Here is a 16,980-nt window from a genome sequence, read left to right as displayed (position 1 = left end):
GGCTGAGTCAACCTTGAGCCGGCTATCTGAAACCAACTTCCATTGGGATTAAACTCAGGTCGTGAGCAGAGCTTGGACTGCAGTACTGCAGCTTACCACTCTACGCCACGGGGCTCACAATACAGTACCCTATTGAAACAACCCATTAACTCTTCTGATGGAATGGCATTTATACCATAGCAAAGCTATGGGAAAGATCACAGGAAAGATGGGGAATCACCACAATGATGTCAGAGGGTGGGCAAACAACCCACATACAAGTAATTATCTGTGTCATAAACAATCCCAAAGCATTTTAACACAACAATTATTTAGCATATTACTGAAATAGAAAGGGACAAGGGATAAGATTCACCTGGAAGACGGACGACCCCGCGGGAAGACCCTCAGGAATCTCAGTGATAAAAGGTAAGTTTTGGAAAGTGGGGTCATTGTCATTGAGGTCCAGCAAGTTGACAAACACGGTGGCGCTACTCGTTGCCCGTAGGGGTGGCCTCCCACCTGCAGAGATCAGAAGAGATGCAGCTTCAGCATGGCCAAGCTCCCCTTCCCCACTGTAGATCCTAAAGAAGTGTTTTCAAGATTTTGCCACAGTGAAATCTCCTTGAACCAGTTTGGACTTCCTCAGCTAAATGGCAGTTTACTTTCATTTAGAAATCAGACTTGTAAAATGTCAGTGTCATAACAAAACAGTTAAAGCAAATTACAGAACAAAAAAACGTTAGAAGTTTTGTGATCTTAAGCAGCCTACGTTTGTTGCTGATCTTGCCATAGCAAAGCTATTTAATGTATTGTGGGGAAAAGTCAGCAGCCTGCATAGCCCTGACTAGCCTGATCTCATCAGAGTTTATAAGGTAACCAGGGTCTGCCATGGTTATTATTTGGAGGGGACACACCAAGGAAGACTGCAGTTGCTATGCAGAGGAAGGCAATGGCAAACCACCTCTACTCATTTCTCGCCTTGAAAACTCCATGGTCCTGGGGTCGCCATGAGTTGGTTACAACTTGATGACACACTATTATTATTTAGGGGAAAGTTGCATTCTAAATATAAGTATATAAAATGTGAGAAAGGGGGAGCAAATCCTATATTGGTAGGAAAAGAGGATAGTTAACTGGGCTCAAAGAGGTGCACAGAGCAACTGAAACAAGCATACGATCGGTGACGGAGACCACAATCTTCCTCATGAGCTCAGCTTCCTGGGGGTTTGGATTTTCTCTGTCCAATATAACTCCTGTTGTCCGAATCTTCCCTGTTGTGCTGTTAAGACTGTAGAATTTATTTGGTGGTCTGATGCTGTATACAAGGGAACCATTTTCTGCCAGGTCTGGGTCAAAAGCTGCCACCTACAGAGATCAAGAGAGCAACGGTATATTGACATTTGGGGAGAAAATAATATTCCTTTTCATTTCTGAATACATTTGTGCAGTTGACTCCAAACTGAGGTAAGAAATGAAAAAGGCAGAGGGAGAAAAGCATTACTCCAATTCCATGCTCCATTGCATCTAAGGACAGGACTTAAGAACATAAGAAAAGCCCTGCTGGATCAGACCAAGGCCCATCAAGTCCAGCAGTCTGTTCACACAGTGGCCAACCAGGTGCCTCTAGGAAGCCCCCAAACAAGACGACTGCAGCAGCACCATCCTGCCTGTGTTCCACAGAACCCAAGATAATAAGCATGCTCCTCTGATCCTGGAGAGAATAGGTATGCATCATGACCACATTTCATTTTGACTAGTAGCCACAAATACCCCTTTACTCCAAGAACATGTCCACTCCCCTCTTAAAGCCTTCCAAGTTGGCAGCCATCACCACATTTCGGGGCAGGGAGTTCCACAATTTAACTATACGTTGTGTGGAAAAAATACTTCCTTTTATCTGTTTTGAATCTCTCGCCCCCCAGCTTCAGCAGATGATCCCCGTTCTAGTATTATAGTTTGTAGACTTGGGACCTCATTGACGAAACTGCCTTTCACTTTCTATTGGCTCAGCACTAGTCATTATTACTGTGCAAGAACACACAAGCCACACAGAACAGTTAAGGAATCATTACAGTCAAGGAAACCAGCGCTTTATAGTTCTGTCCTACCTGACTGGCATTTGATGCTTCAGCTGAATAGGCAGCGAAAGGCCCGGCTGACTTGTAGTTAAGGAGCTCAAGACTCTGGCTTGGATTCTGTCATCAATCTCTGCTGACAGAGAGGATTTCCATCACTGGGACTTATCCTGCAGCTCCAAATGATGCCTTGGGCCCCCACGTGCCTTGGAGGCTGCCAAGCCCCATATTTTCCTTGCCATCCTTTGAAGTTTGGTACAACTGTTTTACTGCTGTTCCTTCCTGTACTGGTGAGATTGATGCAGAACAAGGCCTTCTCTGTTTGTACCCACCGTGTGAAACAGTCATACCAGGGAAAAACCCTCACCTTTTCTTGCACATTTTCCAAGTTGATAGTTGATTTTAATTATTTTTATTGCTGTTTTTATTATTTAGTAGTTTTTATCATATGAGGGTGTTGTACCTTTTTTTTGTGTTTTGTGAATTGCCTAGATAACTAATAAATGCAAACAACAGCACTAGCAGCAGCAACAACCACTGTAAATGGACAAGATATGCTGTTTGGGGTTTTTCTAATTTATCACTTTCCTTGCACCTGGATGGTGCATTGTCCTCTTGAGCAAAATCTTCAGGATGGTTTTATGATGATGTTGTTATGTTTGATGAATTTTTAAAGTTTTACCTTTTTTTGTTTAGGATTTTAATTAGCTGCATGTGAGGGGGCAGATGGGAGAAACAAAGGTGGTGTATAAATCATATAAAGAAGCAATGTGGTAAACTGCCTACAAGACTAAAAAAAGTTACTTCAAGATAGAAAACAGATGGCTGAATTTACATCTGTGAATCAACCTGCAAATTGAACATCTATAGCTGGAAACTGACCAGCTGCAAGTATTAAGCAGGCTTGTCTTCTGAAGTTATTATATCACTTTTCAATTGCACAGAAATAAATTATATTTGATCAACAAATTCAGAATGAATCTCATGTGTTATGAAACAAACAATGCTGTTTCCAGTTGTATCTTGCCCACATATTGTTCCCAATAGCAAGAGAAGTATCAGGAGCCAGAATCATGTCCAGATTAATGGTGCACTCACAGAACAAAGTTTGTGCGTGGAGGAGGAGAGATGGAGAGCTCAAAGGCCAGTTAAGAGAGTTAATTTCTATACAGTGAACGTGGACTAGAGCCCTTTGGTATTTCCCCTCCTCCCCAAAAGATTAATGTTTCATTATGGTGTTTTTTAAACACAGTCTTTGCTGTTTGATGATTTTGTGGATTCTCTCCGCTTTCCCCTCATTTATTTTCTGTTTCATGCCCGTCATTTTTCTCCTACTGTGATGGAGAATAATTCTCCCTCTCCCTCTCTTTTATTTTGCCAGAGGGATTTGAAAGGCTTTAAATCAATCCCTTTCAGAGAGGTCCTTGACGGAGGTCACAAGCGAGGCTGAGAGAGCAGAAACTGGCCAAAAATTTACTTAAAGGAACAACCCTATCATGTAAACACATGCACAAACACAAATGGAGAAACCATGATATGGATTGCAACAAAGGAAAGGGAGAGTAGATAAAACATAAGGAGTGCTTTATCAGCTGGGATCCACACCTGCTCAATCACATTATGGTCCAGAATCCCTGTGGATCTGAAAGTGGAACAAAGCATAGCCTTGTGCTGTAGAACCCTGAGAACCCTGACGGGAAAAGAAGCAATGATTAAATGGATATCTATCAAAGCAATGGCTTGCAACCTTTCTACCCAAACCTTCCTCCTATACATCTGCCATGGAATGCTTGTGCATTATGGAGGATTTTGTAAAATGTTATAGGGCAAACTCAGTTCATGTGGGGCACTGGGAAGGCTTTTTGAGTCATATCATAGCCTTGCATGAACTGAGAGTGCAACTGAATACATGCTCCACACTTTAGCTGCAGGAAAGATTGATAGTTATGGGCAAGCTGTTGCTCAGGGTCACTTGTCCATCATTACTGATTTTCTCGTTGAGGAATGCTCATAAACCTCTGAGAGACCCAGGGCTCCCTGGAAAACAGTCTGAAAATCACTGTGCTAAAGGATGTATATCGATCTGCTGAGCAAAGCCATCACTGGTTTAACTGTCCCTACTCCATAATCAGTAACCGAGAACTCCTGTACTCCAGGTAAAACACAAAGCATACACAATGCTTTTGTTCATCCCATCAGGGTTTTGAACAGGTGAGCTTCCTGCCTAGTTGGAGAGAGGGGGCAGATGGGTGTCAGAAATACGTTTTTAGATCCCGAAAGGGACATAGATAAGCAGAGAGCCTCTGCTGTAAGGGGGATGAATCACTTGGGGGAAGTGCAGGATCTCTGGAGATCTGATGTGGGGAAGCACATCTTCAGCCTTGTAGGAGTACCACTGTGCCACCACCCATGCTCTTCCTGTACATTTTCAAATAATATAAATCTTACAAAAGTCCCCAGTATAAGAGAACCAGCTCAGAGAAGTGCTGGCCCCTGGAATCTTCTGCTACTTAGGGAAGTGGGGCATACATAACCGTGTTTTATGGAAACAGTGACAGAGTGTTGGAGAATTTCAATGAAAGCAAATCTCACCTATGGCAATTCTACTTAACTATATGCAGCATCTAGTATCCTGAGGAACAGAACCAGCGTGGTGTAGTGGTAAAGAGTGGCAGGACTCTAATCTGGAGAACTGGGTTCAATTCCCCACTCCTCCACACGAAGCCTGCTGGGTGACCTTGGGCCAGTCACAGTTCTCTCAGAACTCTTTCAGCCTACATAGAGGTAGGCACCTCGGAACATCATTTTGCCTTGAAAACCATACAGGGTCGCCATAAGTCATCTGTGACTTGACGGCACACACACACACATAAGCAACATGAAGATGATGCACAGAAAAGTAGTGACACACTTGCATTTACCTGTTACAGCCAAGGTAGTATTCATTTTTGTACTTGGATAGTGCTGACCTGGATAGCCCCAGGATAGCCTGAGCTTGTCAGCTCTCAGAAGCTAAGCAGGGTCAGCCCCGGTTAGTATTTGGATGGGCAACCTCCAGGGTTGTGACATGGAGGCAGGCAATGGCAAACCACCTCTAAATGTCACTTGCCTTGAAAACCCTACAGGGTCACCATAAGTCAGCTGTGACTTGACGGCACACACACACAAATCTATACAGTAGTACTCTTATATTTACATCTCATCCTTCCTCCAAGGAGCTTAGAGTAATACACAGGAATGATCTCATTTTCTCTTCACAATTACGCTGTCAGGTGGATTAGGCTGAGAAAAAGGAACTTGCTCAGACTAGTGAGTTTCATGACTGAATGGAGTTGTAAACCTCAGTCCAAGACAAAATTCTCTCCACTACATTATACCGCAAAATGTAGAGAAAGCCCTAAAGACTTGAGGAATGTTCCTTAGATGAATACAGTTGTGATGAAATAAATATATCAGTCACCTACTAGTTACAACTCAGGGATTTATTTGAGCCTAATCCTGTTCCTAAGCAACTTGGTGATAAATGAAAAGGACATTTTAATCAGAATAAGAGTGTGAGGACTACTTCATGGTTTTCCCGATACTGATGTTAATGCCTACACTGGGAGAAGCAACATATGAAACATCTTTCAGAGAGGGGTTTGCATTATGTAAACTGCTGTGCCCTAAATGCCGTGAAAGTGATTTAGCTTCTACAATTTTCTTTTACTGCAAACCTCTTGTCACCAATACAACAGTGGCTGTGTCTTGCATGGCAATAAATAATCATTGTTAAAAGGCTATTGGCGATTCACAAGTCTTTACAACTAGATGAGTCAGTCCTTACATTTAAAAAATAATAAAACATTTTAGGAAATGGGTTTCTGGGATGATTTGGCATTTTTTCAATAAGTATGTGCTCACACCCATAAAGTCTTTTCAGGCTAGGCCTTCATAGGAAATGCCTCCTTCCTTATAAGTAGGGTTGCCAACCTCCAGGTATTAGCTGGAGATCTCCTGCTATTCCAACTGAACTCCAGCCGATAGAGATCAGTTCACCAGGAGAAAATGGCCGCTTTGGCAATTGGACTCTACGGCATTGAAGTCCCTCCCCAAACCCTGCCCTCCTTAGGCTCCACCCCAAAAACCTCCTGCGAATGGCAAAGAGGGACATGGCAATCCTACTTGTAAGTGATGTTCAACATGGACAATTCCTGGCTGTAATGTAATGTATGGAAAGAGGTGTTGTCTGCAGCATCCTAGCCACACATTCTTGATTTATTCCATACTTTCTGCTGATGATCACCCTCTACTACATACTACTAAGGACATCTGAATAACTTATCTATGCTGCATGCTGCTCAAAGGAAAGGGAAGCAAAAAAAAAAGAATACAACAAAGTACACTTTTCACCTTGGGAAAGCAAGGGTTTGTATTTGGGCTCTGGCTTACATATGTAACTGGTTTCTAAGGCCAAAAACGCATGGTCTCTTAACCCACTTCATTCCTCATTTCAACCAGGATCAAATTGACTCGGGCTGGGGGGAAACTGTATGCATTACCTTGAAAAGCAGGGACGAAACTGTGTGCAAATCCATCCATGTAAACAGAAAATGCAGGAGACGTGAACAGTTCCTGTTTAGCTTGCAACACCCCCACCCCCAGTGATTGATTGTTTCCTGGGGCAGGGGAGGCCCTGATTGGTCAATTTTAAACGACCAATCACCTGGGGCGTGGGGTGTGTGCCAAACTAAACAAGAACTTCATGTCTCCCGCATTTTCTGTTTACATGGATCGATTGGCACAGTTTCGTCCCTGCTTTTCAAGGTAATGGTCTAAAACGAATGGTCAGTTAGCCCAGTTACAGCCCCGTTCCAGCCCAGTTCCCTCCCAGTTTCACCCAGGATCAAATCTTCGCAAATGGACGGTACCTTATTTACTCTTCTTTCAGCCCTGTATCGAAGTGAAATGAACCCTCCTTTTCCCATTCCTCTTCCGGGAGAAACAGAAATAGGGGAAACACAGATGATTGGCATCACTCACAGCCAATCACGAGGCAGTTTGTGAAGAGGCAGGAATTCAAATGCTTCCTGCCTGCTGCTACTTCGGAGCTTTTTCTGAGAAAAAGAAAGTCTTTTTTAAAATGAGGCTTGGATTCCCCCCCTTCTTTCAGGTAGCTCCGTTTTTTGTTTTTTTAGTTCTTAAAATGCTTTTAAAATTACATGCGAGGGGGGAGGGGGAAGCCTCTAGTAGTCAATTCGAAAGGACCAATCACCAGGAGCTGGGGGGGCGGAGAGGGCTTACTCAGCAGGAACCAGCATTTTCTGTTTACATGGATCCATTTGCACATAGTTTAGTCCCTGCTCATTCCAGGTAGTGTGGGTTCATTTGATCCTGGGTGAAATGGGGCTGGAACTGGGCTGGAACTGTGCTAAGTGACCATGCGTTTTAGACCAATGCATACAGTCCCCCCCCCCCCCAGCCCGGGTAAATTTGATCCTGGCTGAAACAGGGAATAAAGTGGGTTAAGGAACCATGTGTTTTTGGCCTAAGTTAGGGGTCAGCACTGGTATGGGAAATGGATTACTATTTGCACTGGTTGTCTACGGGAAAGTCAGGAATCAAGCATTAGCATAACAAAGGTGTTCCAGATTAAACTATACGCAACCTTAGTTTGCTGACCCCTCATCTTTTGCAAAAGGCACACAGGGAACTGGGGTGGCAAGATGTTGCTTAACCTTTTCTCTGCTACCTGATTTTCACAGGTAACTCCCCTGCAAACTGCTTTTTACCACACATTTCATGTTTGCAAGTCTCTGTATTTGGTAATGTAAGGCAAATAAATTTGCAGAGTCCTGCTTGAACGAAGCATTTCATTGACTCAATTCTTTTTTCATACACCCATTTGTAAAAAAGCTACTAAAGAAAAAAAAGGGGGAAGTATAATTCAACTGCCGATTTTGTGCTTCGGAACAAAAAGAATGCTGGGTTCATTCACTTGAACACATACCGTGGTGACATCAGAATTGGGAGGGGTCATCTCCACAAGGTTAATGAAGTAAGGTTCATCTTTCCACACAGGATAGTTATCGTTGATGTCCAGCAAAGTGATGTTTACCTGAAAACAGACACAGTTGTAAGCTCAGACTTTTGAACAATTGAACCAGCATTCCTCAGCACTCATATCTGTATCTGCACAAGCTTAAAAGAGACTTTTTAAAAACAGATTATAAATGCCAGACAGGAACTTGATGACAATGTCTGACAAGGCTCCCTTTCTCGTGTCCCTCCTAATGCCCCAGTCACACACAACGTAGCTTTGTAGCACAATGCCCAGCCCAGCAACGTCAATGCGTGTTCTTCATTATTAATGATGGAAGAAGCGTCGCTGCTCTCCAGGGAAGCTTTCAGAATTCTGTGCTCAGACCTCCTGGCAGCAATGCAAAACACCTCTCTGTCTACCAAGTGCCCGAGTCACAACACTAATTCTTTCCCTGTCTCCCCCTCTGAGCCGCTTTCATTATCGTTGGCTGGGCCATTCACGATCTGCTGAGTAATCCTGATTAACACATTCTTCCTCTATTCTGATCACCGGGAGCATTCGAAACATGGGCGGTTAGCGTGTTATTTCTGTTCCAAAACCAAGTGTGTGAGATTTTGGTTGATGCCTCATATGCCTGACCTTTTCTTTTCTTTCTTTTTTTTTTTTTGATGGTGTGATTTAGCACCCGTGATGTTATTTATTTAAGATATTTATTTCCCACCTGTCCTCCTCTAAGGCAACTTACAAAATATATGCAAACAGATAAAACATATAAAATGACAAAGTTAAAAATTAAGAAATTACCTCTATGGATAAACTAACCTACTGGCTGAAATTACCTCCCACAATTCTGCTGTATTCCAGAGCACCTTAAATGATAATAATTAAAAAACACACACACTCTAAAATATTACTGCTTTGCAGCACTTTGTAAAAATTAGGAGGGAAGTGCTCTCTTTACCTTCACTGGTAAAGAGCAAAGAGGAGCAATGGCTAATAAAGTCCGTAACTGGGCTGCAGTCCATTACACCCATTCACTCCCTGCGCACGAGCGCAGTCAATGTGCTAAGTGGACCAGCCTGAGGAAGAGTTCTAGAGAACTCAAAAGCCTGTGCACGGCTATGTGTCATTAGGTTAGTCGTAATGTAAGGCATTGTATGGATTGTGTTCTGGGTTTTTGGATTTTTCTTTTGACAATTTCTTTCTATGTGGACTGTAACATGAAAACTTCTTTTCTCTCTTGCAGAAGCCACAAAGCTTCAGCCTACCGCCTATTCTTTCTCGTTTCACATTTTTTTTGTCTTCTGCCTATAAGAGGGCAGAATGTATGTTCCTGAAATCTGTGGTGCAAAGGACACAGAAATGCTGAACAAATGATCTACGTCAAATATTTTTGCCCTTAAAGTAACAGGAGTACTTTAATCTGGTTTAAGAGGATTTTACAAGTAGTAGAATTGCCAGCTTGTGAAATTTCTGGAGATTTTGGGAGTGGAGCCTGGAGAGGGTAGGGTTTGGGGATGAAGGAGACCTCAGTGGGGTATAATGCTATAGAGTCCACCTTCCAAATTAGCCATTTTCTCCAGCGGAACTGATCTCTTTAACCTTGAGACCAGTTGTAGTTCTGGGAGATCTCCTGCCACCACCTGGAGACTGGCAACCCTACCATGTAGAAAGATCCACCCCTATGATGTGATGTTCTATGCCAGGGGTGTCCAAACTTTTTTCAAAGAGAGCCAGATTTGATGAAGTGAACATGTGTGAGGGCCGACCATTTTGCCTGACATTCTTAATTAAATTAATTAAATGCAAATTAACTATTTTATGCAAAGTTTATTGCAAACGGCATACTTATTATGCCCATAACCACAGACTGCACCACAAAAACCATGGCTACATTCCTTCCTTTCCCCAAAGCCCCTTTCAGCTCACCGGACGCCCCCCAGCTTCTAAATCTCCAACCTTCCTTCTGTAGGGAGAGAGCAGGAACTCTTCCTCCCCCCCCCCCCGCTCATGTGCCTCTTTGGGACTGTCAACTCTCTCTCTTCAACCATGCCGGGGGTATTCTGTCCTCCCCTCATCTGAGCCAGGAAATAAACTGGTTTTCATGGAGTCCAAGATTCAAACACTCTGACATCTCCCGTGCAGGGAGGAATGTGGAGTTTTTCTCCCCATGAGAGCCAGCGTGGTGTAGTGGTTAAGAGCGGTGGTTTGGAGAGGTGGAGTCTGATCTGGAGAACCGGGTCTGATTCCCCCACTCCTCCACATGAGCGGTGGAGGCTAATCTGGTGAGCTGGATTTGTTTCTCCCGCTCCTACACACGAAGCCAGCTGGGTGACCTTGGGCTAGTCACAGCTCTCTTAGCCTTACCTACCTCACAGGGTATCTGTTGTGGGGAGGGGAAGGGGAGGGCGATTGTAAGCCACCCTTAAGTGGTAGAGAAAGTGGGCATGTAAAAACCAACTCTTCCCTTCTTCTTTCCTTCTGACCTCTCTGCTCTCTGCTCAGGGCTTTGACCTCTGGAATGAACACGGGTGTCCTCTGCAGACTCGGCCTCATCTGAACGCGCCTCATTTCCAAACACGATACATGCCAGGAGTCATTTGTTTTCCCCACCCATCCCTTCTTTCGAAGCAGCCACTTGCCTTGGAGAGAACCTGCTGGGGGGGTCTGACTCCAAACACTCCCTGCCCCCAAATTCAGCCCCCTCTCCCCCTGCCTTTCCTTGACTCACAATCCCCCCACTCAAGACCCATCCAGTCTCTCCCCTCCTCCCTCCCACCCACCCCGCAAATCTGGATCCCTCGCGAGGCCTCTGCAATGCAGGGAAGGGGCTGCATCTCCCCCACCCACCCCAGCCTTTTGCAGAGAGGAAGGAGGAGAGCCAGACGGAGCAGCCCCCACACACTCCCAGGCTTTTCGGTGTTTGTGTGTGTGTGTGTGGGGGGTGTCTTTTCTCTCCCGGATTGGGGCCGGCCTCTGACCTCCCTTGCATTTCCCTTCCCCCCCCCGCCACCTTTCCCACCCTCGAGTCCCCCCCAACCCATCCTCAGGATCCCCCTTGACCCACTCGGGAGGAGCTGCTGCTGCTTTTCCATGCTTCAGAACAACAAAGGCCATGTCCCCATGCACGGGCTCTGGGTAGGAAGGAAGTGGCCTCTCTAGGGTTTCAGACTCGCTGGCCTTCATTCCGGGGGGTGGGGCTGAGACAGCCAATCAAGGAGTCCCTCCACCCAAGCATCGCCCCCTCGGTCGGAGATGCAAAGCACAGGCGCAGCCCCCACGCGCCCCCTTTTCTCTCTCTGCAAAACAGGCTGGGGGGCCGTATTAAACCGGCCCAGGGGCCGCAATTGGCCCCCGGGCCGGACTTTGGACATGACTGTTCTATGCGGTGCCAAGATGGGATACTGGTGCCACCCAGTGGCAGGTTAGGTAAATTTCTGATCTCTCAGGATAATCTTTGGTCGCTGCTTCCTAATCAGTGTGCAAAGAAGATTTCCTCTTTAAAAAAAAAAAAAACAGTTCTTAAAATCACAATGTATAGCCATCTTAATATTTCTACACTTTACATTTAACATTATAATATCTGTCTGACATTTCTGCTGTAAGCTATGGTTTCTTCATTGTTAGTTAATTTCTTAACACAATTTCCGCTTTTACTTCCTTTCTCAACAAAATCACTACAACTACTCTCTACATACTAGTGCCTTCGTTTATATCTTCAAATTTGTATATTCAAAATAACACTTCCAATTCTTTTGGAATTCATTCATCGTTTTTCCTCTCAGCATGTTGGTTAATTTTGCCATCACTGTGTATTCTGACATTTTGTGTTGCCATTTTTCTATTTCTGGAATGTTCTCTTGTTTCCACATAGTTGCAAACACCACTCTTGCCATCGTCGCCATATAACTAAATATGTCTCTTAGATTTTTGTCTAGAATCATAGAATCATAGAGTTGGAAGGGACCACCAGGGCCATCAAGTCCAACTCCCTGCACAATGCAGGAAATTCACAACTACCTCCCCCCTCCACACCCCTAGTGACCAGAAGATGGCAAAGATGCCTTCCCTCTCATCATCTGCCTAAGGTCACAGAATCAGCATTGCTGACAGATGGCCATCTAATCTCCTCTTAGAAACCTCCAGGGAAGGAGAGCTTACCACCTCCCGAGGAAGCCTGTTCCACTGAGTAACCACTCTGTTAGAAAATTCTTCCTAATGTCTAGACGGGAACTCTTTTGATTTAATTTCAACCCGTTGGTTCTGGTCCGACCTTCTTGAGCAACAGAAAACAACTCGGCACCCTCCTCTATATGACAGCCCTTCAAGTACCTGAAGATGGTTATCATATCCCCTTTCAGTCTCCTCCTCTTCAGGCTAAACATACCCAGCTCCTTCAACCTTTCCTCATAGGACTTGGTCTCCAGACCCCTCACCATCTTTGTTGCCCTTCTCTGGACACGTTCCAGCTTGTCTACATCTTTCTTAAATTATGGTGCCCAAAACTGAACACAGTACTCTAGTTGAGGTCTAACCAGAGCAGAGTAAAGCGATACCATCACTTCGCGTGATCTGGACAGTATACTTCTGTTGATGCAGCCCAAGACTGCATTTGCCTTTTTAGTTACAGCATCACACTGGTGACTCATGTTCAGTGTTTGGTCTACTAAGACCCCAAGATCCTTTTCACACACACTACTGCTCAAACAAGTCTCCCCCATCCTATAATTAGGCATTTGATTTTTCCTACCTAAATGCAGAACTTTACATTTGTCTTTGTTGAAGTGCATTTTATTAGTTCTAGCCCATTTCTCCAGCCTAAGATCATCCTGCATCTTGGCTCTGTCTTCTACCGTATTTGCTACCCCTCCCAATTTAGTATCATCTTCAAATTTAATAAGCATCCCCTAGATTTTCTGGTTCTAATCCCAGCAGCATAGTTTCTGGGTGTAGAGGAAATTTGATTTTTTTTTTTTTTTTTTTGCATTTCTTGATGTATCTGAATCCAAAATTTCTTAGGTTTTTTTGCATGTCCACCACAAATGAAAATAAGTAAGAAGATGTCTTCAATATACATGTAAGCAGTTGCATTCAGAGGATGGTTAGGACTTGTCATGGTGAGCTATATGTCGTGATTATCTAGGGCTGTCTTGTAAAAGGGAAAAGAGAAGGGAAAAACAGTTTCACTTACCTGTAACTGTTGTTCATCTGGTGTATCTTCTATGCAGGCACACATTGGGGACTGCGCAGGCGCAGGCCAGCCACGGATAAAATTTGTCAGCTTCTAGCAAATTCTAAAGAGAGTGCTCCCCCTCCCCTTGGGGCATGCAATCTTCCCGTCCACCGGTCACATGACCCAAGGGGGAGGGCGCACTCTTCCCTCCAGTTCTGCTGCCACATTGCAGGCCCCAATGTGGGACTGCATAGAAGCCACACAGATGAACAACCATCTCCTAGAGGCTGATGCACAACTGATAGCAGCATCTTTCCTCTTGTTCCTTACGGTCTCTTTTTAATGATCATGGACGAACTGTTCCCTAGAGGATAAACCTTCACAGCTTAACAGTCCATTTTATCACAAAATATTTAAAGACAAGGGTGGGGGGAGGTGGAAATCTTTTCGGCTACAACTAGAAAGTCAAGTATCTTCAAACAGTATGTTAAGAGACACTGATGCGGATCATGATGCTTGTTTGAAACTTTACTGTGGTCTTTTTAGTGGATTTCATGCAAGCACTCCCAAAGGAGCCCACTGTACCCATTTCCCTACTCTGAAGGAGTAAACAAAAATGTTCCCTGCTCAGATAATTGCCAAATGCACCATCCTTTAAAATATAGACTGCAGGATTTTAATCAGTTTGCCACTCCATAGTAAAATCATCTACCTCTCAGATGATACAGAAATATGTAAAACTATTTTTACCCAGTTAAAGTATTTGTATGGTTTCAAATGCCAGTGAAGGAACCATGAGAGCCCCTGTATCTTAATACGTTTTGTAAATACAAGGGAGCCCTATTAAGAAAGGCTTTGCACAAACAAATTGTCCCCTGAGTAACAGGCTCAAAAATCTACACCAGGAAAGAAGGAAGGAAGGAAGGAAGGAAGGAAGGAAGGAAGGAAGGAAGGAAGGAAGGAAGGAAGGAAGGAAGCAAGAAAGGAAGGAAGGAAGGAAGGAAGGAAGGAAGGAAGGAAGGAAGGAAGGAAGGAAGGAAGGAAGGAAGGAAGGAAGGAAGAAAGAAAGAAAGAAAGAAAGAAAGAAAGAAAGAAAGAAAGAAAGAAAGAAAGAAAGAGAAAGAAAGAAAGAAAGAAAGAATCTCAGTAACACTAACTTACAGTGGCAATGCCTGTTTTCTGGTTGTGACCCACACCACCATCTACTGCCCGCACAATAAGTATATACTCTGATTTAGCTTCCCGGTCCAGAAGAGATGTTGTGGTGATTTCCCCTGCAGAAGACAAAAAGGGACAATGAAATGAGAAAGAAGAGATGCTTTGTAGTCTGATGCTTTGTGGCATCTGAGAGATAGAAAAGTAGTTATCAGGTTATAATGCACCTAAAGCACACATGTGGACATGCTAGTGCACAAGGCATGGGGAAAAAAAAAACCTTGCATGCTTCTCTAATCTTTGGCTGAGTGACAGTAATGTCATGGAATGCTCACAAAAATTCTAATTGCTGAGGGAGGAGGTGATAGCAATAGAATGTTGACAAAGTGCAATATTGGTGAAGGTTTGGAGGAAAAATAAATTCCCCCAGGCCCTAGGAAAAGATGGGCAAGTGCACTGTTGGCAGGAATCAGCAAACACAGTCTTGGGTACTAGGCAGGTGAAGAAGCTGGGGCCTGGGACGCTGAGTAAGAAAACTGCCTAGCTCAGTTCTGCATATTGATTTGAAATAATCAGATAAACCTTTGGCTGAAGGGGTCACCTTAGAATAACCAGGCTTACAGAGCAGCAGAGAAGAAGGCTGTAAGTTATGATAAGCAGTAGAATGGCACTCCCTGTACTTAACGTGACACTGTGGAACTATTTAATACAGTCATCTGCATCTGGGCTGTATCTCCTCTAGTTGTTCTCTCATGCAGTACCTAATTCCTGATCCTGAATTTAGAAACGTCATGCTCATACAGACCAAAATGCTCATACAGTAGACCAACCAAGGCAGGATTTTCTACCAGTCCCTTCCCAGTCTCCTGCTGCTCCCGTAATAAACCTATACAATCCAACATGCTTTGATTTGAACATGCACCACTTTAATTGTGAGGGGTGCCCACAGTAGATAGTGGGGAGAGGGGAGGGTTAAAAATTAATCTAGATTACAGAACTGCAAGAGGTTAAAGAGGTTCTCTCTAAAATATATCTGCCTCTGAAGTTTTTGTGATATCCATTAATCTGAAGACTGGAAAAAATTAATCAGTAGTGGGGAAAGTTTTAAATATGAGTGTGTCTCAGTGATGAATGGCTTCTTTTTGTCCACAAAGTTACATCCAATTAGGCACACCTTCATAGGGCAGGTTCAGCTAATTTCAACAAGGAACTCCTACAGAAAAATTCCTACTCCTCCAAGACCACAAAGCAGAACAACAGGATCCCCCCCTTTCTCCTCCCTTCTGTACGCATGATGGTCCTCTCTCCATATAGAATATTTTAGCATGGAGGAGTAACCGTAACTAAAAGTGATCTTGGCTCAAAAGCCACACAGACCCTTTCCTTATTCGAGTAGATTCTGTTCACATTCTTGTTGCAGTTGATAAAAGAAATAGGAAGTCTAATCTAAAGAATACATTTTCCCCTATACAAGTGGCTAGCTAATCCAGCATCACGTGCGTGCAAGTATGATATATTGTTTCTACAGGAAAGACCTGTAGAAACTTCTGCCTCCATGCAGGTCCGTGAGAGACAATGGCTTCTGAGAGAGAAGGAGGAGGGGTCAGAGGGCAGTCCCCAGGTCCAGACAAAGAGGAGCATCCCATTCAAGAGATAACACCTACACACTCAGAGTAAATTAGCGCCCCCCCCCCTATGTCCAGGCAGGCTGAGTTGCTCTCGCTCCAACAAATTTCAGCAAGGAACTCCTACAGAAAAATTCCTGCTCCTCCAAGACCACAAAGCAGAGCAACAGAATTCTTCCCTTTCTCCTCCCTTCTGCACGCATGATGGTCCTCTCTCCATATAGAATATTTTAGCATGCAGGAGTAACCATAACTAAAAGTGATCTAGGCTCAAAAGCCACACAGACCCTTTTCAAATTACTTCTCGGGCTCGTTAACTAGGACGATGGAGCTGAGGGGGCATGGATTGGTTAGCACAGGACATCTGAACGTTGCGCAGTTGGTTAAAACATGACTTGTCAGTCAACTAAAAATGAAGAATCTGGAATGGGACATATTGTATGCCACTGCACACACACCCTCCCGGTTATATATCTGGAATCAGAAAACTATCCTGAAAGCTTGGGCTTGTTAATACAAGGGAGGTTATTGGCCTAGCATATTGGCCAGGAAACAGCAGTGTTCCAAAGGTCTCATCTCTGCCACCAAACCACTTAGACAGCCCACTCTCTTCTGCAATATGAGAATGACACTGGCTAACTTCGTAGAACTGTTGTAAGAATTACTATGATAATGTATGCGAAGCACTTGGAAGATGGAAAACATTGTATTATTGCTAAATGACTACAATTCATCAAAACCTATGTGATTCTGCTTTGACTTTTAATGTACATGTGGGTTTGGATTAATGAGAAATCTGCATATCCACCTTGGGATCCGCAACAAAAACATCCTCATGGTATGCTGTACATGATTTTTCTGATCTTATATTTGTGCTAGATCAGCAATGGTGTCTGTATTCAGCACTTGCTTTGTTCCTTCTCTAGATTAAGTAAAAGTCAGCATGAA

At 43.9% G+C, this 16,980-nt stretch overlaps 1 protein-coding gene across 1 annotated transcript in view; it reads right to left on the bottom strand.

The window, feature by feature from the left end:
- CDH23 (cadherin related 23) overlaps window positions 1–16,980 on the bottom strand; it is a 553,698-nt gene that overhangs the window by 177,648 nt on the left and 359,070 nt on the right. Inside the window, exons 19-22 of the mRNA XM_056850511.1 lie at window positions 14,414–14,526; window positions 8,047–8,154; window positions 1,158–1,347; window positions 356–501 (exon numbers count right to left, since the gene is read on the bottom strand). Of these exons, the coding sequence (XP_056706489.1) occupies window positions 356–501; window positions 1,158–1,347; window positions 8,047–8,154; window positions 14,414–14,526 (557 nt within the window). The remainder of the gene's footprint in view (window positions 1–355; window positions 502–1,157; window positions 1,348–8,046; window positions 8,155–14,413; window positions 14,527–16,980) is intronic.

Source organism: Euleptes europaea, chromosome 5 (genome assembly GCF_029931775.1).
Source record: "Euleptes europaea isolate rEulEur1 chromosome 5, rEulEur1.hap1, whole genome shotgun sequence".
In the NCBI taxonomy this organism is placed as follows: domain Eukaryota; kingdom Metazoa; phylum Chordata; class Lepidosauria; order Squamata; family Sphaerodactylidae; genus Euleptes; species Euleptes europaea.
Note: the sequence above shows the minus strand (reverse complement) of the source record. Positions and strands in the feature narration are given on the sequence as shown.